Genomic DNA, 22,888 nt, shown 5'->3' with positions numbered 1-22,888 from the left:
TCTCACAGTTACTCTTACTGGGTAAGTATATGCTTCTCATCAGCCTCGCAGGTCTAATTGAAAGCCGATGCCTCAGAGATAGGCACATGTAAATGCAGGCCATTTGCTTAGTTAAGCTACACACAATCAAGATTCAGGCATGAGCCTGGCTCCCACTGATTAGCAGACAGACATCAAAGAGTTTCCAACAATCTTGTTGGTACAGTTGAATAACTCAGGAATACTGACAGTGCAGGTTTAGAAATTAATATCAGTACCAGACCAACTCACAGCAGCTGTCTACATACCTTTTCTTCACAGCCATTCCAATGCATTTTTTCAAATAATTTTCATCGGTGGTTAGGGAATATTTGTATTCTAATGTTTGAGGGTAGGAAATGGGGCTGGTGCATAGAAGGGGTATGAAGGGCTTGCACCCATAAAAATATTGCAAATAATGGGGGGAAATGGCCACAGTGAGTTGGCCCCACAGCAAGCTTTCCCAGATCGCCAATATCGGGGAGACCATTGTCGAGAAGGATCCTTGTCTAGTCTGCAAATAACAGTCATTCCACAAGACATTTCATATTATCAACTGTTGAATTTCATCCTAAAGATTGTTATTTAGTTTGTTTTAAAACATGTGTGCTAGAATGTGCAGCAACGTACATTTACTCCCATGTTGCTAAGCAACCACGTTGATCGGGGCACCGGCATGCATGCCCCAAACTTTGGTTGCATGGCAATGCCTGCATTAGTTTACTTCTGATGCCCGCTCCCTTTTCCGTATGGAGAGAAGATTCCTTGCACAGCAGTAGAACTTAATTGTTTTGTGCTGTATGTGTGCATGTTTTTATGTAATGTATGTAATGCATGCATTATGTGTTATGTGTTCGCAAGAGTTGAGCGAGTCTATCTGGGTAAGTATACATGCGCATGTTAGCGTCAGAGTGTGTGTGTGTGCATGGACTTCTGACTGAGTGTGTGGTGAGTGCCTGGGTTTCTCTGTGAACATGAATACAATGAATACATGTGATTGAATGGCAGTGGCAGTAGCAATGCGGATTTCTATTGTAGACACAGCATGACTCAACTGATTTCCTGTGTCCATTATTACAAGCATAGTAGATTGTGGCGGCAGCCCCATGCAAGTGATTTAAAGTCGCCATTATTACTGTCAAAGACCAATTGTGGCAGCAGCCCCCAGGAAGTCCTATACAGTGAACATTGTCATTGGCATAGATAGTTTGTGGATACAGCCTCATGCCAATTATTTACAGTTACCAATGCTGACATAGATAGATTATGCCCACAGCTGCATGAAAGTGGTTTACAGTGACCATTACTGGTATTGATCAATTGCATCTACAGCCTCATGGAAATGTAAAATGCTCCTGTGTACTGTTGGTGATGTTGCATTTCCTGGATTTGTTCATGTGTTACCCATTTTCCTCATAAATTGTGCTGTAAAATGCACCAATACAATATTATTTTAAATATTTTCTCATGGGTAGAATCCCCAGCCTCACTTTTTTGGACTTGGCCACTATGTTTGGTCACTAAAGCAAATTTTAGGAAATATTTAGGCCTTTTGTGGCCAACTGAATAATGTACAACCACGTTGCCCCCAGAAGTGTTTGCCACCTCATGGCATCAAAAGCTGCCTCCGCCATTGTGCATAGCCACTGCCACCACTCAGGAATGAACTGTGGTTCAGATGCATGCCATACTTTTCCATTTGAATTAGCGGATAGCTTATATCGATTTTCTAGTTTGCTCGGGGTAAATTAGTGAGGTCTCGCCCAGATCTTTTGGGCTTCCTAAACAAGATCTGTGTGGAGATGAATGTCCAAGTTCACCTTCTTAATGCTTAACAGAAGAGGAGCTAAAACACCCTCTTCTAGAAAAGGATCCATAATGCCTTCCCTACGTTTATGGAAGGTGCGAATGGAAGAAGGGACCTCTTCTTCCTGACTATCTTGGTCATCTTTGGAAGAGTACATGGTGATGTCAATCTAATCCTGTTGCGGCTGTTTAGCACCAACTATTACAGGGTGTGTCAGAGGTGGAAATGGAGGAACACAAACTGGTGCAAGAGGAAAGTGGTGTCCCAATCAAAGAGAAAGAGGTAACCGCGGAAGCCATGGAAAATGTCAATGAAATTTTGAGGTGACCAAAGGCACTGCTGTAGTAGTTCAATTCTTTGGAAAAGACCATTATAGTAAGTCCTGATTGTCATGGCATTCATGAGGCACTCACATTTTGCAATAAGGCAGTCACCCCATATAATCTGAAATGGAAGAGGTCCCGCTGTATCCCACAGCTAAGGAGGAAGCATGGCTGCCAGGGGTTGGAAACATTGAGGCATCCCACCCAGGCAGTAAAGGTACCAAAAGGGTCAAGAGGTTACTCAGAGGATCTGGAATGATAAATCCAGAGTCAACCAAGGCCTTTGCATTTCTTGTTGAAATTTACTGTAAGATATTGCCAAGCAAATCCCCCTGAATGTTTATAGGGCACCTAGTTTGAGAGTGCTCAAATGTAACAACACACGGCTTCATGCTTACTTGGATTCAACACTATGCCTGGTCTTCCATACAGACTTTGATGTTTTGGTTGGTCTTTTTCCCTGGGGGGCTTCACTTGTTTGTGTGTCCTTACTCAGTGTTGTAGGGAATTAGCCAAATCCTCAAGAGAAATTGTGGAAGCCGAAAGAGTCGCAAGAGTGAACCTGTGTGAGGCATTAAACCCTCAGCAGGCGGTCTCCTGGTATAAACTATGGTAGTGGTGACAGGTCGCTGCTCTTGCCCCTCGAGGAGTCCCTATGTAACAGGCTTCTTCAAGTCCTCAGACAGAGTGCCATTGTCAGAACTCTTATGAGAGGTATCTTCGCATGGCACCAACAGACAACTGAAGCCTCTAAAGGTGGGGTACAAAAGTTATTTGTATAACTGTAATGGCCCAAAGTCTTGGGATGGACTGATAAAAGAATAGGGTCATTCTCAAATACATCAAGGAATAGCAATTCCAGCTTTCCTACAGATAACATACAAACCATCAGTCCATACCTCACTTCCCTTGGGATCCGGCTCCTAGTAGATCGAATGGAAGTGACTCACTTTCTGTGGGTTTTCAGTGTCATTTGTACTTCTTTCATGACTTAATCTATGTTGCTCTCTTGCCATTCCGGTTAGGGTGTTGGAGTTGCTAGGAAGTTCCTTCTACCCACTGGGCTCAAGGAGCACCTGGTTGTCTCTACCAAAGACACTTGGAGCATGATTCTCCACAGCTGGCTGATTCCATGGAGCTTTTGGTGTGACGTCCAGTTTGCTGGCGTCCAACTCTGCCACGGCCACTGCCAACACAAGCTGGTTAGGTGTCCCCTCCACAAGACACTTCCATACCCCTCCTCCACTTCTTGATCTTCTCTACTTTCTTCTCTAGATCACACTTTTATGCCTCCTCCGCTTGTCTCCTTGATGCCCCACAATTGCTCTCCCCTTCTCAAATCCAATGGCAACACTTGCACGGCCTCTGTGGGGGAGCAGCATTTCCCATCTCAGGAATCAGCTTTTGAGATCCGAGTGAGGAAGAAACAGACACTGGGGGTGCCATTGGATTTGAGAGGGCGGAGCTGAGTGCTGGTTATTGGTTGCTTACCTGAGTACTTCATTGTTGTGTCGTGGTGTTCATCAAAAGGTACAGAACACAGAATGCAAAAGGTCCCGGGCCGTCTCACCCCCCGTGGACAGCATCCATACCACACGGAGAGGGGAGAGAGGTACTGAAGTTATGCAGACAACACTGTTGTATGTGAATAACAGTGGGCACATACTATGACGCCACTTGTCTAGCCCTGATGAATGTGGCTCATCCACCTTGTTCCACAGAAACCGGTCGGCTATAGAACGACCAGACCTAGTGCACAGCGCTATCCGCACAGCTCTACCTCGTTCCGAAAAAGGACCCCAGACTAAGTACTTAGGGGTCCACCTTTTTAGGTGAAAAATCTCCAGAGAGAAATCTACTGAAGAAATGTCTTCCTCCTTGTTTTTAGATAAAACCTGCACCTGCCAATACAGAGAAAACCCATTAAAATTAACTATACCCTTCATCTGTATGGCAGTAGATGCATGCAAAAACCGAGGTGGTCTAGCATGTGTTTTTTAGCACAACACAGTGCACCAGAGACAAATTGGAAAGCGCAGTCAGATCAACTGGCTCTTTAAAACCCGTCCCGTTCTTCAGATGAAGCCAGGAAGGGCAGAGCTGGGAGACATAGCTAAACCACATGTCTGGACTGTCTGCATAAAAGGAAGCAAGCATCTCTTCCAAACTCTGTATGCTTCAATATTTTGCTTGCTGAAATAGACAATTTGTATCTATTATTTGCAACAGATGTTTTTATTTTCCATGATTAAACTATTAGACTCCATGATGTATTTTGGTCAAGTAGCATTTCAACTATCCTTTGTGCTGGCGGGACACAATTTATCACGATCTGATATTTTGACTTTAGAAAAGAAAGGTGTCTTTTTTTATTTATGTTTAATTCATTGCATTTGAGCCAACTCTATGTGACTTTTCGCACACTTATGAAAAGGTAATATACAGTTACTAACAATTCCTGTATATACACTTAAAACATATCCCATAAACAAATCAAATGATTTCAGTGCAGAGATACAGAAAATCACTTCTTCACTTCTATTTCTCATTTCATTTTAAAAGTGCTAAATTGTGCATACATGATATTACTTCAGCAGTCAAAAGACTTTCATGCCCTGAATGAAGACAATCCCAAAAATCTTGCATCTCCAACCACACCTCCCCAACCACAAATCGAGAAATTCGATACCCTCTGCATGAGAATACCTGGACACTCAATCATGATATGTCTTAGTGTCTCCACGTGCCCTAGAACAGTCCGCTGGCATTTATTGTCACTATACATATATTTATGTCTGGCGTGGAGGATTTCCCTCGTAGGTAATAGATTGAGCATAAATCTCAGGAAGTCATTATGACTTCTAGCATTAGGAAAGCGTGTTAGGTAGGCAGATAAAAAGCCTTGAGGTTTATCATATGCCAGGCTGGAATTATACAGTTTGACCTCATATTATCAATCTTTTTTATCCAATAATTTCTTTTCATACGCTTTTTTTTACCAGCATGGGATTGCTAATCAAGTCACTAACATCGCTTTCCCAAAAGATCTAAATTTTAGACATAATTCTTCAGTCCGGTTAGGAAGGGGTTTTCCTTTTTTAGTAGGTCTTTTTTCAGATCCTGATTCAATTAATTAACATTTGGATCCCAGATTAATCTGAAAACTGAAAATATTCTCCACTCAATATATGATTGGAGCAATAGCAGGACCAATTCATATCTCAGAGTAGCGATAGGGAGGGATTGGGGTAGGGTTAGAACATTTTTCCACAATAAGACATCAAGCCTGTCCCAATTTATTGTAGTCATTGCTGGATTAACATTTATTCTGTATGTCAAACTCAGGATCACTTTTCTAATGTAGTATTTAATCGATAAAGAGAACTTGGAGTTTAGTTTTTTCATTTGACTCCCAAGTTGACAAAGCTTACCCTCCATGATACCCTCTACGTATCGCTTAGAGGGAAAGGATCCGATATTAAATCCTAAATATACTACTTCCATTCCTTTTTTTAACGATTTGGCTAGACATTTTCCAAATGTAATTCGGCTCCTTTGTTAACAGGCGTTTGAAGATGACTATTTTTTATTTTACAGAATTAATCCTTAAATAGTTAAATACTGCATACGTAATGGATACTCCAAGACGTCTAACAAGCACTGGAGTCCTACCGGGGTGTATTCCAGTAGCACAATGTCATCTGCATAAGCCACCCACTTTAGTCTTTAGAGACATATGGTAGGACATGCAAGACCTTGCCCCGCATTTCTCTGGCTAAATGTGCCAAATATAGAATAGAGAGGCATGTGGCTACCATGCAGCCGTTTCTCACTCCCCTGAATGTTGGAATTCTGGCCGATAGATTACCTTTAGTGTCCAGTGTTATTCTCAGAAAACGATTTCTTATGAAGTTCGATTTATATAGCCAACAGTGGGTCAGGGAACCCCCATTGTCTCAATTTCTGCCATAATTGACTACAATTCACTGTGAAAGATCGACCCAGGCTCCACATAGCCTTGGGTCTCCCTTCTGGAATGATTTGGACGATGTTACACTTAGGATCAGGCCATTCAGAGTGGTCGAAAGACTTCTACGAAACCCAATTTGGTTCTTTGCTAGGATTTCTTATTTGTTTATCCAGTTTTCCAAGCCCTTCAGAACAAATCCTGCTAATATTTTACTGTCCGCCTCAAGAAGGGGGATCAGGCCATAATTTAATGGATCTGCCTGATTACACTTCTTATAGATCGGTATCACAATGGCTTCTCTCCAGGATTCAGCCAAAATTCCTCTGTTAATTATATTGCAAAAGAGATTGTATAGAATGGTTGATTAGAAAGTAATGTCAGATTTAAAGATTGGATTTGTTAGCCCATTTGGTCCTGAGGCACTCGATCCTGATGACTTCATTATTGCGTCCTTTACTAGATCTAAGGTAAGATTTAATTCCCATTTACAAGAGTCAGTTTAAGCAAGACCTCTGATGGTCCGTATAGAGACCTGTTCCTCTATGACGTTACTCAGTACATTTACTTGCCTACCATCTTTCCCATTTACTATGGCCCAGACGTTTCGAGTGTTATGTTTTCCCCAAGGTGCCTTACAGCCCATTGATTGAATTTGGCAAAGTATCAAGCACAAGTGACAGGTGACTATGAGCAAACAACATTAATAGAAATTATATTTACATGATATTTGGGTTGTGACCTAACACTATTTATTACACAATACTGACATTTAGCCTTCCTTTTTCATTTACCTTGTAGATTATGAAGCTTGAAACAATGAAAATGATGAATGAAACTTATTGAACTGTATCTTGCTCCTGAAGAAGAGATCTGTAACACCCAAAACGCGTTGAGCTAACTATACTATGACATATTTTAAATGGTAGACACATTACTGTATAATTAGAAAGTATATTTTGTCTTATTTTTAATCCTTGTGAATTTATGAATATCTACTTGTTGAATACTTTAATGAATCATGTGAACCTTTGTTGATTTCTATATAAATACTGACTGACTTTTCAGTTAATGCTAGTGCAGGGGCCAGGAGTGTGTAAATTGAAGACACTTTCTAACGTTCATCAAATCGACTTGCGGTGTCAAAGTCGTTCTTTTTTCCTCAGCACCCTCTAATATTTAAAATATTCGTAACCAAGTTCTACAAATATATTCCACAAGCGTCTATTTGAACCAGGTTTGCGCACATCCCTCCTTTCCTTCTTAGTGATGTTTGGATTTAGCACATTAGAACCATTGCTCCTGCTGAAAATTATTTGGCTAGTACAAGACATCCAATCATACAATGTAAGAATAGAATCATATAACATGAGAATAGAAGAGAGGAATCCTAACAGTGGGATTTAAAATCATTTATCTGCGTTTCTAATCCATGATTTTAGATTCCTTTTAGGTTGGCTTTAGGTAATTGCCCTTAGATGCCATGGGCTTGACAGTTTTATTTAGCCCTTTGCATGGGTTGGTATAACTTCACCTGTCCCCTACCTCACCATTCCTGACATTGCGATTGTCAGTAAAAATGTAAAGTTATAATGTGCCATATTTTTGGATCACTACATATATTGCTGATTGGTTGTAGGTTACATTATAATTCTAGAAGTGAATAGGAGAATAGCGGGATGATAGGACTATATTAAACTACATTTTGGCTAATCTTGGGAACTGCATATTGTTTGACTATACTAATTTATTATGTTATCTCTACAAGAAAATAAATATACATAAATGAACAAAAGAAAGAGCATTCTTGGTGTGTTTCCATTAATGAGTATAAAAAGGCACTATATTACAAGTGTAGATGCATGTTTTAGTGATTAAAATGTCTGAGGAAGATATTGATAACAACTAATATTAATCAAAAACAGAAGTGTATTAAATAAGAATTGGTTGATAGATGCTCTAGAGGTTGGCCCACAACAATATTGCTGCCCAATAGTAAACTTGTCAGGTGCTCAGTGGTAGTGGTTTTCCTTGCACTAAGCACAGTGATCCAACTGTTTCCAGAGCCTTGAGGTATAATAATATTCTCTGCTGCCAAACCTGCCATAGCCCCAGCTAAGTATTTTTGACCGCCATTGGAGTGGAGGTAAGGTTTTGGCAAGCAGGGTGTGATGAAAATATGACAGTACATCCACAATAAATAAATGTTCCTTAGCAGTGAACACCAAATTATGTTTGGCTTATCGCATGGTTTATGAATGGCTTTCTTTGGGTTTTTCTTGGTGCACAGGGCCTCCAGCACCTTCTCACCACTGACGTTGAGGGTTAAGGACCGCTGTAGGTAAGGAGCCATTACATGGCTTCACGCATTGTTTCTAATTGGCTTTTTTGGGGTTTGGGCTTCTCGTGGTGCACGGGTCACATAGCGTCTCTGGCCTGCCGCTCCCTCCTCCCACTGCCCACTTAATACCTCTGGGTTGGCCAGTGGCAGTCAACACGTGACCAGAAGCTACCATCTTTGGGGATTCTCCCAGGGCAGCCATGCCCCGGCAGCCAGGTAAGGGCAGAAGGCAAAGGGTGGCTCTCCTCTGGGTAGCTCCGATTCCCTGTTTGCCTGACTGAACACCCTAGAGCAACAACTAAGGTAGTACGACCAGGCAGTCACCATAGGTATCTCCAAAAACTGCGCTGGCATGGAAATCCATGCCGGTGCAGATGCTGGAGCATTTGTATGCCGGAGAGGAAGGAGGGGCGGAAATGCAATTTGAGTTCTACCCCTTCTCTCCACCATACAAATGAATGAAGATGAGATGTGGTATGATTGAAAGGTGTTAAAGCAATCACGTTATGATGTTATGACTCAATTGAACATGGCACCATAGTGTACAAGAGTTTTAAGCACAAACAGGATATTTCTCCCTACAACAGCTACTTACATAAATATCTTCTTTTCTACAATGAAGAGCTCGATTGCTGATATGCTGCTGAAACACTGATTGACAGATACGAAAAACAATGCACCCGCCCTGTGGAGAATAGAAAACAAAGCATGCATCTTTCAAAAAGGGCAATACACAGATTTAACAGATAGAAGAGGTATATGCATTTTAAGATGTTCAAACATATAATTTAATATGGAGATGTAAACCAACAAGTGTTTAGTGATAATGCTGATTTGAGACATCCACTCCATCTTCAGTCACAAATTCGGAAAATGCACGTTAATGCTGTGATACAAGGATTTCTAGAGCAGTCTGCTGTGCCTTGTTGTATGGACAACCCCACTCTATGTCCCATCAAGCTAGCAGTGGAGCATTGCATTCTTCGTGATTAACACCTCATGACTGCCATGCAGGGCCTTCCTCTGCCCGCTGTTATTTGTAGTTACCTATGGACCTTGCATAATATATTGTAAGTAATCTAGTGGAGTGAGGTTCTCAAATTTGAACAATGCAGAGACCCGGATTGGACTGCAACAAGACCAAAAACAAGCTACCCATATAAGATCACTTCCAGTACAGAGCACTTGTATTTGTCTTGGATACTTTGCTCTGCTTAGTATTTACACTTTAAGGGGTTACCCTAGCAGAGGTTTATCAAATAAAAAAATAAAAAAGTGGGCCAAAGGAGTCTGGAAAATGCGCATTCAAAAATGATTCCACAGGAGAGAAGCCAGGTCTGGAATAAGATTGAGCATCAGAGTCAAGACAGTAGTGATGAGCAACAGTTACTTGGAGGCCATGTTGGGGACTCGTTCAATTGTATCATCCGACAACTTCAGTAAGAGAGCCCTATAGGTCAAACAAACTCTGGCAGAGCCATCATATAATCCTTCAGGTGCTGGTTAATGAGCTGATTTATAGAACACAGAAACGATGAGCTTGAGTAAGGAATCACCCAACACAAACAGAAAAGAGTTGTCTTTACTCTAAGTGATGCTGGAATTGATAACTCATCATATATCAAAATAATACTGCCTTGGATGGAGGAGGCAGAGAAAATATAAAATGCAATGATAGGTTGACAGATCACACAAAGAGAAAACGTAGCAATAAAATGTTATTTAAGTCATAGTCACTACAAATGTTTTCAGATCACGAATACTGCAAAAAAAGTAATGGTATTTAAAAATGCACTTCACAAAAAAGGAATTAAACTGAGGCCCCAAAGGAGTAACCCTCCTGTGCATGTTGCTGGCCCGGCTTCTGCCTGCTGTCAGAGAGTTGATGCCCACCATACCGAGTATCTGATGTTGGGTGAGGGGCAGGAGCAGTAGGGGGACCGCCAGCCTGGAGGTCCACACGTCCAAGCTCCTCTACTTTGACCTAGAGATTATCTCTGCTACCAAGCCCATGGGCAAATGTGTGCCAAGGGCTAGGGCAGTGTTCCAACAGCAACCATCCAAGTGCAGTTACCAGCCTGATGCCTGAGTTGAGAGGGAATACTGTGGGGAGTTGTTGGGGGTATAGAGCCTACCAAACACAGACTTCATAATATTAAAAACAATACAACATATTAATATTTCAATAGATGCATTCATCCTAATAGTAGATGGTGCAATCAAATTCATAGTCAATTAACATTTAAAAAGAAATGGATTCAGAATACATTTTCTTTTAAATTAAAATGACAGATATACAAATACACTTTTCTCGGGATAGAATCACTTGAAAACCAGTCTTGTGCCATTGTTCTATAGCTCCAGGCTTGTCATATTCAATGGCTCAATGCCTATGTGACAGCCAGATTATCATTGTTTCAAACGAAATAAGACACTTTCACATTTTGAATCTTGTAATTAAGGCGACTTCAGCCATCAGAGCCTCATAATACTATGAAAGTATCTTGCTTTTTTAGGATGTCCCCAAGTGCAGGGGAATAAAAGAGCTGGAACCTGAAACTTCTTCCTTTTTATCTGCAGGGCAACAGTCAGAATTTGAAATATAGAACCCTCAACTGGATGGGATCGTTTTCGTCTAGTTACCTATCAAATCCCAATGGTAAGATAGTTGACACCCAATAGTTTTTTTTAATACTATATCATATGCCAAGCCCTTGATCAAGTCCCAATAGAGCATCTTTAAGTAATTGTCTCTATGTGTTATTTCCTTGAGACCAGATCATAGATTATACAAGACAACTAAGGCGTAAAGTCACATGGCAAAAGTGGGGTAGCTATGTTTCTCCATCCTTGCCAGCATCCTCTTTCAACAGCACCCCATGGAGGTCATTGGTAGGTCTGGCCCAAGTGGTCAGTGTCACCTGTATGCATGTTTAAGGTGAGTGATGATGTCAGTGTGGAACCCTGTGTGACTGAGAAGAATGTTGTGTTGGTTAGAATGCTGACCTAGGCAGTTGAGGGAGATGTAGCCTGGGCGGTGGGAGCCAGTGGGCTCTGCCATGATCTTCCTAGCGCCTTGATTATTGATGCTGATTAAATCAGATGAAACCAGGTGACTAATAAACTACATGTGAAGTACCCTATTGCACAAGTGCATCCTTCCTACTATGCATAGTCAGCCAAAGTTTTGGGAATTCATACTGTTGAGTCACAGTTTACTTCAGAGTAAAGCAATGGTTAGGTTTGGGAGATGCTAATGAAGGATTTTAAAATGTATTTCTCTATGCTACCAAGTGACCTGCCCCCTCAACTATTCCCCTATGGCTCTGGCCCTCTCTGCTGCTTTTCCCAGCCCTGCAATATCTATTTTTTGGTCTCAGTCTTTTTCTATTATTCTCTTATGGATATTGAACATTCCCACCTATGATGTAGACCTTAATGTTTTCCTATTTTGAGAGGGTGCAACAATAGTAGGAGTAGTACTAGACTTCTGACGTTGTTTGGATTCTGAAATAACATTTTAATAAAGCAAAAATAAAATGGTTGTCAGGGTCTTGACATTTTCCCATACTGTAGCTCCGCTTCATTAGATATGTCCAAGACTGCATTAGACAGATCTGTCTGCAGGCCTGTGCCAATCCCCTGCTTTGTCCTATGGACCCATAAGGTGGGCGGCACAGGGAGATGGGAAACAGAGCACAGTACAGCAAAGTCTGCATTAGGTAGGGTAATGGGGAAAAGTGTGACCAAAATGTCATAGAGGCCACATAAAGACTTAGCCCAACCCCTTGCTCCCAACACATCCACGGGTGTCCAGGGGAAGCACAGCCAATCAGTGTCATGATCCATAGAATGCGTCCCTTTTGGACTTCCTGGTCTCTGGCACAATGGGGCTGGCACTCCTTGGTACTTCCAACATGGCCGTCTAAGGTGGTACGCTCTCCACCAGCCTCCATGTCAGACGTAGCTCATTCTACAAAGAGACCACGCCGCCGTGGCCCTGTGCGTCTCAACGCTACCGCTTGCAGTGGCTAGAGGTGTGCTCCGCAGTTCGCTGTAACTAATCTCTTGTTTCCTGATTCCCGGACCCTCGATTTCCCCCTCTTCCCTTCCTTCCTCTTTACTCTGCCTTGATTCCCGGTTCTCGTGTACCGCCTCCGAGTACACCTCCCTTGTTTCCTGGACTTCCCCGAGACTCCGAGTAACCCTGGACGCTGAACGCATGCTGGAACCAGAAGAGGCTCGCGCGGGCTTGTACAAAACCCGATCCGTACGCAAGCAGGCTCCTTCCAAGAATTCCTGCAAGGATCAAACTCAGGTGAGAAAGGGGGAAATCCGTGACAATCAGATCCCAGACCTAGTTATTAACCACAAGTACAGACCCTTGCCAGCAGACCCACCTAGGAGTAGCTAGCACCCAATATAAACACCCAGCTCCAGTCAGACAGTGTGGGTTGTAGGAGCAGTAGACTTGTATTTACAGACTGGAGAGGGGTGGAAGAAGCAAAAGATAAAGAGACGGATGAGAGCTGTTGAGTGTATTTGCGGTGGTATCAGCTATGAGGGCTAAGTAGGATGTGGTAACATCAGAGAGAGAGTGTACAGTAGGAAGTGGTATGAGTGAAGCAGTGCGAGGCAAGAACAAAAGTAGGACATTGTGAGAACCAACTTCTCGTGATTTTGTTGGGTGATTTTAATGTGAGGGCCTATAATAATTTGGATGCTGAAGCTGCATGTTTGATGCCTGCATTAATGGCACTAGAATATTCTCAGTCTGCCAAGGTACCCCACAAATAGAGAAGGTAACATCCTGGACTGCATTTTAACATAATGTTAATATCTCTCCAGTCCTGTGCTCTCACCCTGGTCAGACCACCACATGATGTCTTTCTATCCTTTGCTCCCTGGAAAGTTGCAGCGGGTTGATATTTATCCCAGGATGACGAGAAGGATGAGAATTTATTTTTTTAGTTGCACCTGAAGCCTTTGCTGCCTTGGTTGCATCAAGCATCTCCAAGTTGGCATCAATCTGACACAGGTGAACTAGTTGATCAGTTTCAGGATATTACTTCAGGGGCCATTACCATCTTGCCCTCATAGCAAGTGAAGTCAAGAAAAACTGAGACAAAGAAAAACACATGATTTTGTCAAAAGGTTATCAGCTTCAGGAAACTTAAGAGGGCTTGTGAACGCTTTTGGTATAAACATCCATGCCTTGTCACTCTAACCTCCTACAAGAAGGCTGCTTGGGTATATAAGAAAGCCATTACTTCAGCCAAACAGGTCGACTTTAACTGCAGAATAATTAATGCCAAATCAAGTTCTAGGGAACTCTTTTGATCTTTAGAGAGTTGGAAGGAAAAAAGGCTGACCCCATAAGTGAAAAAAGGGGCCTCAGTGTTGAAATATTCAGGAGGATTTATCCTGGATCATCAACAATCAATCATAACTCGACAACAATCCCTGGAAGGTATAACCACATTTTCTGAGGTATCCCAAGACACTTTTGGTTCCACTCTTAATAATGACCAGCCAGAGTTCTTCTTTAGACAGGTCACAGAAAGTGAGGTCTTAAATATTGTGAAAGGCCTGAAATCAACATCATGCAAAGGAGATATTTGTTCGCCAAATGCTATTAAGGGGTCTCTAGACCTACTGACTCCCTGCACTACTAAAATTGTTAATACCTCATTTGAAGACTCATGTGCCAGACTGTCTGAAGGAGGCTTGGATACCCTCATTAAAAAAAAAAGGGAAACGTGCACCCTTCATTAGCCAATAACTATAAGCCTATTGCCAACAACCCTTTCCTATTGACGATCCTGAATAGTGTAGCCTATCTTCAGTTTCAGGAGTATGAGAATAACAACCTGCTTGGCATTCGCCAATCAGCCTTTCATGCTAAGCATTTCAGTGAGACCGACCTCCTTGACCTAAAATCCAAAATCGCAGGAATTGTTGAAAATGGTCATACTGCCCTCCTGATGTTGCTCGACCTATCCGGGAGTGCTGTGACCTGGATAAAATCTTTTTTTGGGGCCTCGTTCTGTCAGGGTTGCAGTGGGCAGTTATCAAGCTTGTCCTGCCTCTTTGACCTGTGGGGTAGCACAGGGCGCTTGTCTCTTGCCAACACTTTTTAACATCTAAACTAGGCCCCTTTTTGATCTTTTGGCTATCCTAGGTGTCAGTTACACAACCTATATAGAGGACACCCAGATTCTTTATGAACTTACGGGCGACTATGCCCAAGACTCAGACGCCATGAATGGGATCTATTCATCAATTCAATCATGGATGGCTACTAATTCCTTAGCCTTGAATGATAACAAAATTAAGCTGTTGGTCGTGGCTTTGGCTCCTTTGATAAGAAAGCTAGACCCTTGTTACAATTATTTCCTGATCGCTGGTTGTATCATTGCAGTAGCTCCCTATGTCAAAACACGGAGTATACCTTGACTCACAGCTCTCAATGAAGAAGCACATTTCACATCTACGGTCATCCTGTGCTTATGTTATCAGTCTTCCGAGACAGATCAAACAATTTCTCTCAGTAGAGAAAGATCTCTTCTGGCATCTGCCCTTAACTCCCAACTACTTGTTGGCAGGGACCTAGTTGGTTAAACTGCATAAGCTTCAAAGTTTCCAGAACGGGGCAGTGGGGGCTATTTCTGGCCTTGGTAGGCAGGACCATGTTACCGCAGCTAGAAAATCTCTTCACTAGTTGCCAGTCAAACACAGAAATCTGCACAAAATTCTCACATTGACCCATAACTGTCGGACTGGTAGTGCTCCTCATTACCTTGCTGACCGATTTATGACTGCACCACGTAGGAGATATCTTTGGTCAAATGACAATAAAAAGATCTTGTAGTGTTTCAAGTAGCAGAACTTTGAGGACGCCAGATTTGATGCATGGGCGCCCAGGGTCTGGAGTGATCTCCATCCCCTTTACAGGCTATTCCTTGTTCGGTTAATTTCAAGAGACCAGTCAAGACACATCTGTTCAACAAAGGGATTGATTTGGTGCCTTCCCACGGCAGTCTCTACTTCCTGTTTCTTGCTTGTTTGTTACTTTTTTGTCTCCATGAGTATGTGTGTTATGTGTGCCCCGAGGCCTACGGACGTGTGGCGCTATATAAAGATTAAATAACAATAAGGGAGTAGAGGAGGAGGAGGAGGCAACAACATCAAGAGAAGAACAGTGGTAGTAGGAGGCAAGAACATCCCGCCTTGAGAGTGGAAGCCAAGAGGATGTAGTAGGTGCCTGACTACAGATAAGGGGAGTGAGCCGCAAAGGGAAGAAGGATATAAAACCACCAGACACATGTAACACCTCCCCCATAAAAAGCAGAGTTTGAAAGAATTAGCATGTGTATTATGTCTTATTTTCAATACTTTACTCAGGCACATATGTTTTTTTTTTACATGGTAGAGCTCAGGATTGCCTGGCCTGTACCCATTTAGCTCAGTCCCTGCAATGCATGTCCCTCACGAGGGACCCTTTGAAAATAAACAAAGCTGGGGCAACTTAAGCTCTGTATCAGAGCACCAGTGCAGAAAGCAGTGAGCCCTGACCCTCCTGACTGGAGGCCAATGATGCTGGCTTTTCCTCCAGAGACTAAAGCCCTCCAGTGAGGGCTTTTGTATGCTCTGGCCCCTAGTACTTGGTTGATCCTGCCCGGGTGTCTCTCACTGGGGGCGAGCTGCCCTGTGTTCCCGAGGGGCACCACAAATCACACTGCTGCGACCCAGGGCATACACCTTCTAGTGTGGCACTTCCTGCGATGTGGGAATGCCATTGCTTGCACCACCTCAGCCCACTGCACAGTATATGTCCCACACAGAAGCAATCTTCACCCGGAAAACAAACCTGGCAGACATGACTTGTGACTTCTGGTAACCCCAACCTCACACCTGCTGCCTCTTCACCCGGAATGCGCTCCTCACACAGCTTGGGGGCTTCGCTGCAGGCCGGCTCTGCTGCCTCCCGCACCATCATTTGAACTGCATCATCTAATGCAGCCCTCGGGCTTTGGCTCCACCTTGGCCAACCAGTTGGCGATGCCCATGCTTACAAGACAAGTTTAAAGAAGTGGTAAAAAGAGACCAGAAGAAGTACTAGATAAACCCCAGAGATGCCTCTCTAACTCTTCCAAATGTCTACGTCCACTAACTGGCCTGCTGTAAAGAATCTACGACAAAGTGAGCTGTGGGCTAGGAGACCACAGAAAGCCTGAATCTATATTAGAACAAGAAGAAGGGTTCTCGTCACCCACAAGACTGAAATGACAGTGAGGGGGGGTCAATCGCTCTTGACTTTTTTTAAGTGAGACATTTGCTTCAGAGTCAGAGGGGGCCTAATTTTCCACATCCTATTGAAAAAACAATGGATAAAATGATGTAACAAAGCCCTTATTAACAGACAGAAAAATATCTTCCATTTATGGCATCCTACTTGTTTCCATATGCAACCCTATGATAAGCCACAGAGATCAAATGCTGGCCAACGTTTTTTGAAATCGCTCCACTGACCCATGATATGAGCCAGGGTGTTTTTCATATGCTTCACTTGATTAGCACAAGACCTATTATCACAGAAGGGGATGCCAAAATAATCATGCAGCATGACTGCTCCAAGGCGATCAGTGCCCAGATGGAACAGATTGTTTAGCTGCCTCTGGTTGCCAACCTTCATGATTTTTGTGTTTCGTGCATTATTCAAAAGATCTCTGGACAAATAGAATAATATGTATAACATGATAAAATGAGCACAATACATTCAGTTATAATTATAAGAATTAGGGTCAGTGCAACTGCAATCATTCAGACAGGTTTTTGGCAATCGGCTGTATTACGGTTTCTAGATACATAGACAAAGCCCCAGCTGCCTCTTTCAATGGCAATGAGAATATAAAACAAGTAGCTTCTTCTATTGTAGTGCATTTTGTCTTCCTTAAAATTGGTATTAAAAATCTTGACCTGGGTGTATAAAAAGCTGGATAGAAAAACATAAGATGAACTGGCACTGGGAATGATACATTGCATGGACATCACATATTCACTTCGGAGCCCGTGTATATTGCGCCGTTCTTTCCCTTGACTAACAACTGCAAACACCTTGTCCTCAGAAGGAACAAAAATGTCCTCTTTTGCAATGAAACCAGCGCATGTAATCAGCATGGTGCCCCCACGACTGTGGTCATGATACCTGAGGACTGACTGCTTTTTTAACTCGAGACAGCGAAGCAAGTCCCTTCTAAGCTGCGTATATTTTTGTTGTACTAATGTAACATCAGCTTTGGAAGCATTTGCTTGAGCAGCATTAAGGCCTGACAAATCAATACTCGCAGATGCTTTTTCCAAATAATTCAGCCAGGGGATATTCCTGCAGGTATCAGAGAGAGTTTCAGATCTTGTATGATCTCATGTGTTAGATGATGCTCTGCTTGGTTCCATAATCTTACCAGAATAACAAAGGTTTTAGGCTTAGAAGATCATTTATGTAGTCCACTGTTGATGCTTGATGGAGCAGGTAGATTGAGGTACTCTTTGTTAACCCTAAACCCTTTCTGAGGAATATGTTTTCCTTGAGCTGAATTGTTTGTAATGGAGACTGACCCCAGATTACAGCACGACAAGCTAAACCTGTTAAATGTTGTCTAGGATCAATACTCCACCCACCCATCTCCAGTCCAAACCTATGCAGTGCGCCACATGCCTGTGTACATTTCTTTGAAAATTCTGAAATATGGTCCGACCAATTTACCCTACTATTAAAAGTCACCCCTAAATAGGTAAATGTGTCTGCCCAGACAAGCTTCAGTCCAGATGCTAGCATATGAGGCAGGTTTTTGGGCTGCCTGCCAACACACTGTAAGGGATTTCAATCAGACACACACCCAAGTCTCGCCTAGCATGTAGAGCGCAATAAAATGTAGTTGTGTCTATCAATTCAATATTCTGAATGATATAGACACAAATAAATAAGGGTTTTATTGGGCACTACATGCTAGGCGAGACTTTGGTGTGTGCCTGATTGAAATCCCTTACAGGTTGGGGGCTTGTGCCGCGATTTTGAATTTGAAATTCCACCTGTGACAGTCTAACACAGCATACTGGCCTGCAGGGTACAGACACCTTGCTGGGTTGGGGTACTGTGCTACACTGTACAAGCACCTCTCAAAAGAAATACTCCAAAATGTGGGCCTGTTTGTAAAAATAAATTAACACTGAAATAAACCATAAGGAAATTGATATTTCTGAAATGGCGACCCCAGTGGAAATTAATATTGCTAGGGGACACTTCCTGCACAAGCTGCTTGTCAGGGGTGAGTGGCCCGAACATGATGAACAGGTATGGCTACAGGAAATGAAACAAGTCACTGCAATAGACCTAGATACATAGCAGGACAAGGGACCATTACACCAAAAGCGCTTAGCGAACTATACATGGCCTCAAAAATAAAAGAAGAGCAGTGTAAAATTGCCAAAATAGCGGCCTACCTGTACCTCCACATAGGAATAATACAGGAAAATCATGCAGAAAATATATTTCTGGAAAAGAAGCAAGGGGAAAAACTGCAGGAAATCCAAACTAATCTGGACTCTGAAGAGCAAAGGCTTCAGAAGAGCCAAGAATCAGAAACAGAGGTTAGGCAGTATATTACAAATTAAAGGAAGATCTGGCTCTCTTACAGCAAAAGAATGCAGAGCAAGATACCAAATTACAGACACTGCAAGATGAGTATCAGGAAAGGGTTGACTCTTTACAACAGAGTCAACAGAAACTGGAGCGTCAATTGAATTATAATAAAGTCTGTGCAGAACAGATAGTCACCTTACAAAACTGCCTAGAATCCTTGAAAGAGGAAAATAATACATTAATTATTAAATACATCCACTCTCAAGAGGAATTTGAAGAGGAGCGCCAGAAATAGAGTGCATTTAAAAAACAGAGGGACAACCTGGCTGAACAAAGGGGCACTCTAAATCAGGAGAGGCACGTCTTAGGCCAGGAAGTCAGCCAATTAAAAACTAAGTTAGAGGAAAGAAAGCTGGCCCTTCAGGAGTTTAGTGAAGTTAAAACTGAATATGAGAAGCTACTAGAGCACACCAGGCAGGTGGAGGATGCTCTGGCAAAGAACACTCAGACCAATAATGACAAAACTCAGGAGGCGAGTCTCCTGCAGCAAAAATTGGCCCAGTATCTCCAAACCAGGCAGGAAGCACAGAGAGACAAGGAGGCTCTCTGTGAAAAGAATGGCAGGCTCCATAAACAGATAGCCATGTGAGAGCAAATCATTGAGAGCAGTAAGGCCTTAATAGGGCAAAAGGGTCAGATTTTGGCATGTCACCAGGGAATAGGGGCTGAAAGAGATGAGGTAGGAAGGGACAGAGAAACCCCTGAGCATAACCTCAGGACCCCTGTCATCAGGGACTTTAACCCCTTCAGTACCATGGACTCTGCCGCCCTTATGTCCACTGGCTCATATGAACCAAGGGCCACAGCGATGGTAGACTTCAGTAGAATTAGCAACAGGGGACTGACAGATCAGTGCCTCCCAGAAATAGATGGGCGGGCATCTCTGTACAGATTCCCAAATGTTAGGGCTAGACTCTCTGATCAGGAAGACTCCAGTGAGGGGAGAATCAGGGAATTGGATCCTCAAAAATACCACCTACCAAAGGATCAGTCTGTAAATTTTGATGGGGAACTCCATGAAACAAGGCCCACAAAGAGTATCTTAAAGACCTCTTCCCAGCTAGAGCAGTGGGGGAGGAGGGGGACACAGCCAATCCTGGGAGCAAGGGAGAGTCAGAAGACTCTTCTGAGTACCACAGGCCTCGGGAAACTAGGCCCCCACATTCTGGGAGCACCTCGAGTTATACGAGCAAATGATGGATACTTACCATTTGAAAGAAAGCCAGAGTTGCATTCAATATGTCAAATGGACATTTTCCCCTGAATACTCCAGCTTCTTTGCGGGGCTGGAGCATCAGAACCACTCAAGATGGTCCACCTATGGGCGGCTATCTTAAAACTTTTTTCTGTACATAGGAACCCTCAAGAGGCCCGAGGGTGGCCTACAACCTGCAATGTGGGGAAGAACAGGCCCCACAAGAATTTGTGCAAGAATTAAAATGTGCCTTTGCGCAGACCACCAGGAGGGTGCGCACAGACAGCAGGGAGTTCATTAATACCTTCTTTCATGCACTCCGTAAATACATCATGACCCAGCTGATCAGGGACTTTCACGAGAAGAGATCACTAGACTGGGTCATTGAACCGGCGACTCACATTTATGAAGTGCAGAAAAGGGTAGAGAATAAAAATACAAATAAAAAACTCAAACCAGCCAACACCCCTGCTGCTGCTAAGGTGGCAGAGGTGAAGGTTGCCGCCATTTTAGACCTGGAGATGGGGGGCCTAAAAATATTCCTCTGCAAATTCCTCCTAACCAAAGACCCCAAAGGCCCACGGACCAATCCCAAACAGGGAGCCAGGGAGGTAATCCCACAAATGAGACCCCTAACACCTCTCATTATATAAGCCTTCGTTACAAGGGCAACAGACCCATCCTGGGCTATGTGTAAACTCCCCCAGCCCAAGGGGGGGATCCAACCAGGTAGCTACCAACCCAGGAATCTTCCCGCCTAACTTTACCCAGGAGGGCAGTAATCCTCCAAATGCCGGGTTGAGCTTCTTTCCTCGGTACCCGCCAAACTTCAACCCCCAAAACAACCCTCCTTTCTTTCCCCACTTTCCTGAGCCCAGACAGCCCAATCCGGTGGAGGGGAGGCCAAGGGTGGAGGGTTACCAGAACTATCCCAACCAAGGGTATTATGGGAGAAGGGACAGATACCCTTCCCGTGATCCCCCTAGGCTGGAACAGAGACCCCCGTATCAGCCAAAGCGGGTGTCCTAACTGGAGCGTCAGGTCCAGAACTTGTCACAGGATCTGGGTCTCATGTTGAGGGCGCAGCAGAACCTTCAGATGAACATGACGGCCCAGAACCCCTCAAACCAAGGGTCTGGTACTCCAGAGCAATGACGGGGAGAGAACCCTGACAACCCACCGGTTCCAAGGGAGGAGGCACAGGGGGAGGGGGTAAAGCCTTTGAGGAAGCTTTCTTCCCCACTTGTGAAAAGCTCCTGGAAACCCAGGAACCGGAACCAGAATGTCCTGCCCCCGAAAGCCTGCCACCTAAGGAACAGGGGGAGGGTAGGAGAAATAAACGGCCTAAATAAGACCCATTTTGTGGAGGAGGTTAGAGTCTTCCACTTTGAAGGAGAGTGGTCCTCAGAGCACTCTGGGTAAAGGATCTTCTCATTCAGGGATGGGGGAAATCCTCCCAAAGAAAAATGGGTCCAGAGAGATCCTAATCCAGACTGGGTAAATGTGGGGACTGAGTTAAAACCGCCCATCATTGAACCCCAGAATGACAAGCCAGAAAATAACCTTGCCCAAACCAATTCTGGCGACTGCCTCCAAAAAAGGGGTATGGAGGCAGCCCAGAATCAGAAACAGGGGAGCCCAAAACTTCCCCCATATCCAACTGTTACCTTTTTCTTACAGATTCCCAAGCTCCCAAACAGAATCCTGCCCAAGCTGCCACAGCATCTGCTCTACAGAACCCAAGAGCAGACCTTGATAAATGCCTCCACAACTCATGAGTATGTTGAGAATCTGAGAAAACACTTTCAATATGCTTTTGCATATGCTCAGCGGAATCTAGAGAGATCTGCAGACAGTATGAAGACCCACTATGACCTTAAGACAACTAAAACGGAATATCAAGTAGGAGACCGGGTCTAATTGTACAATTTCCAAAGGAACCAAGCCAAAGAGCGCAAATTCCTTGCATGTTGGCAGGGTCCTTTTGAAATGATCGACAGAATCTCACCAGTCTCCTACAGAATCTGCATCCCCAAGGGCAATTTGACAGAGGGGGGGAAGACAAGTGGGTCCACATAAACCAGCTAAAGAGTTGCCATCCCAGGCATACTTTCCGGCAAATAGAGGAGCCGACCGGAAACCCAGAAGGGGAAAATCCAGAGACATAAAAAGAATTATTAAATGTTCATGGAGTACGTACAAAGAAAGAGGGTTAAGACCATTATGAAATATAGGCTTGGAATATTGTAAATGGTATTCAATGCATGCATCTGCCCCACTACACCCCTTGGAAAGCAGAAGTCGGGAAATGTCCATAACCGTGCTATGTTCTGTTTTCTAGCACTGGAACTAAGAATCACCTAATCACCAAGACTCCTCAGGAACCGGAGGAAAAACACAAGAACCCGCAGTGTTGCTCCACGATTCCAACCAGAACCAGCAAGGTGAGCGTGTCGCATCCATCGCTGATGGGAGAAACAACCAGATTTTTTTCACATGGACCGATGGAAAAATAATACTACGTGCCCAACTCCC

The 22,888-nt window shown here is 43.5% G+C and overlaps 1 protein-coding gene across 2 annotated transcripts in view; it reads right to left on the bottom strand.

The window, feature by feature from the left end:
- Positions 1-22,888, bottom strand: part of LOC138515803 (broad substrate specificity ATP-binding cassette transporter ABCG2-like) — a 570,220-nt gene that overhangs the window by 125,505 nt on the left and 421,827 nt on the right. For both annotated transcript variants that reach the window (XM_069630538.1, XM_069630539.1), the window contains exon 11: positions 9,052-9,141. In XM_069630538.1, the coding sequence (XP_069486639.1) occupies positions 9,052-9,141 (90 nt within the window). The remainder of the gene's footprint in view (positions 1-9,051; positions 9,142-22,888) is intronic.

This window comes from Ambystoma mexicanum, chromosome 6q (genome assembly GCF_040938575.1).
Source record: "Ambystoma mexicanum isolate Mex_15411 chromosome 6q, UKY_AmexF1_1, whole genome shotgun sequence".
Taxonomy (NCBI): domain Eukaryota; kingdom Metazoa; phylum Chordata; class Amphibia; order Caudata; family Ambystomatidae; genus Ambystoma; species Ambystoma mexicanum.
The sequence above is the reverse complement of the archived record's forward strand: the minus strand, read 5'-3'. Positions and strand labels throughout refer to the sequence as shown.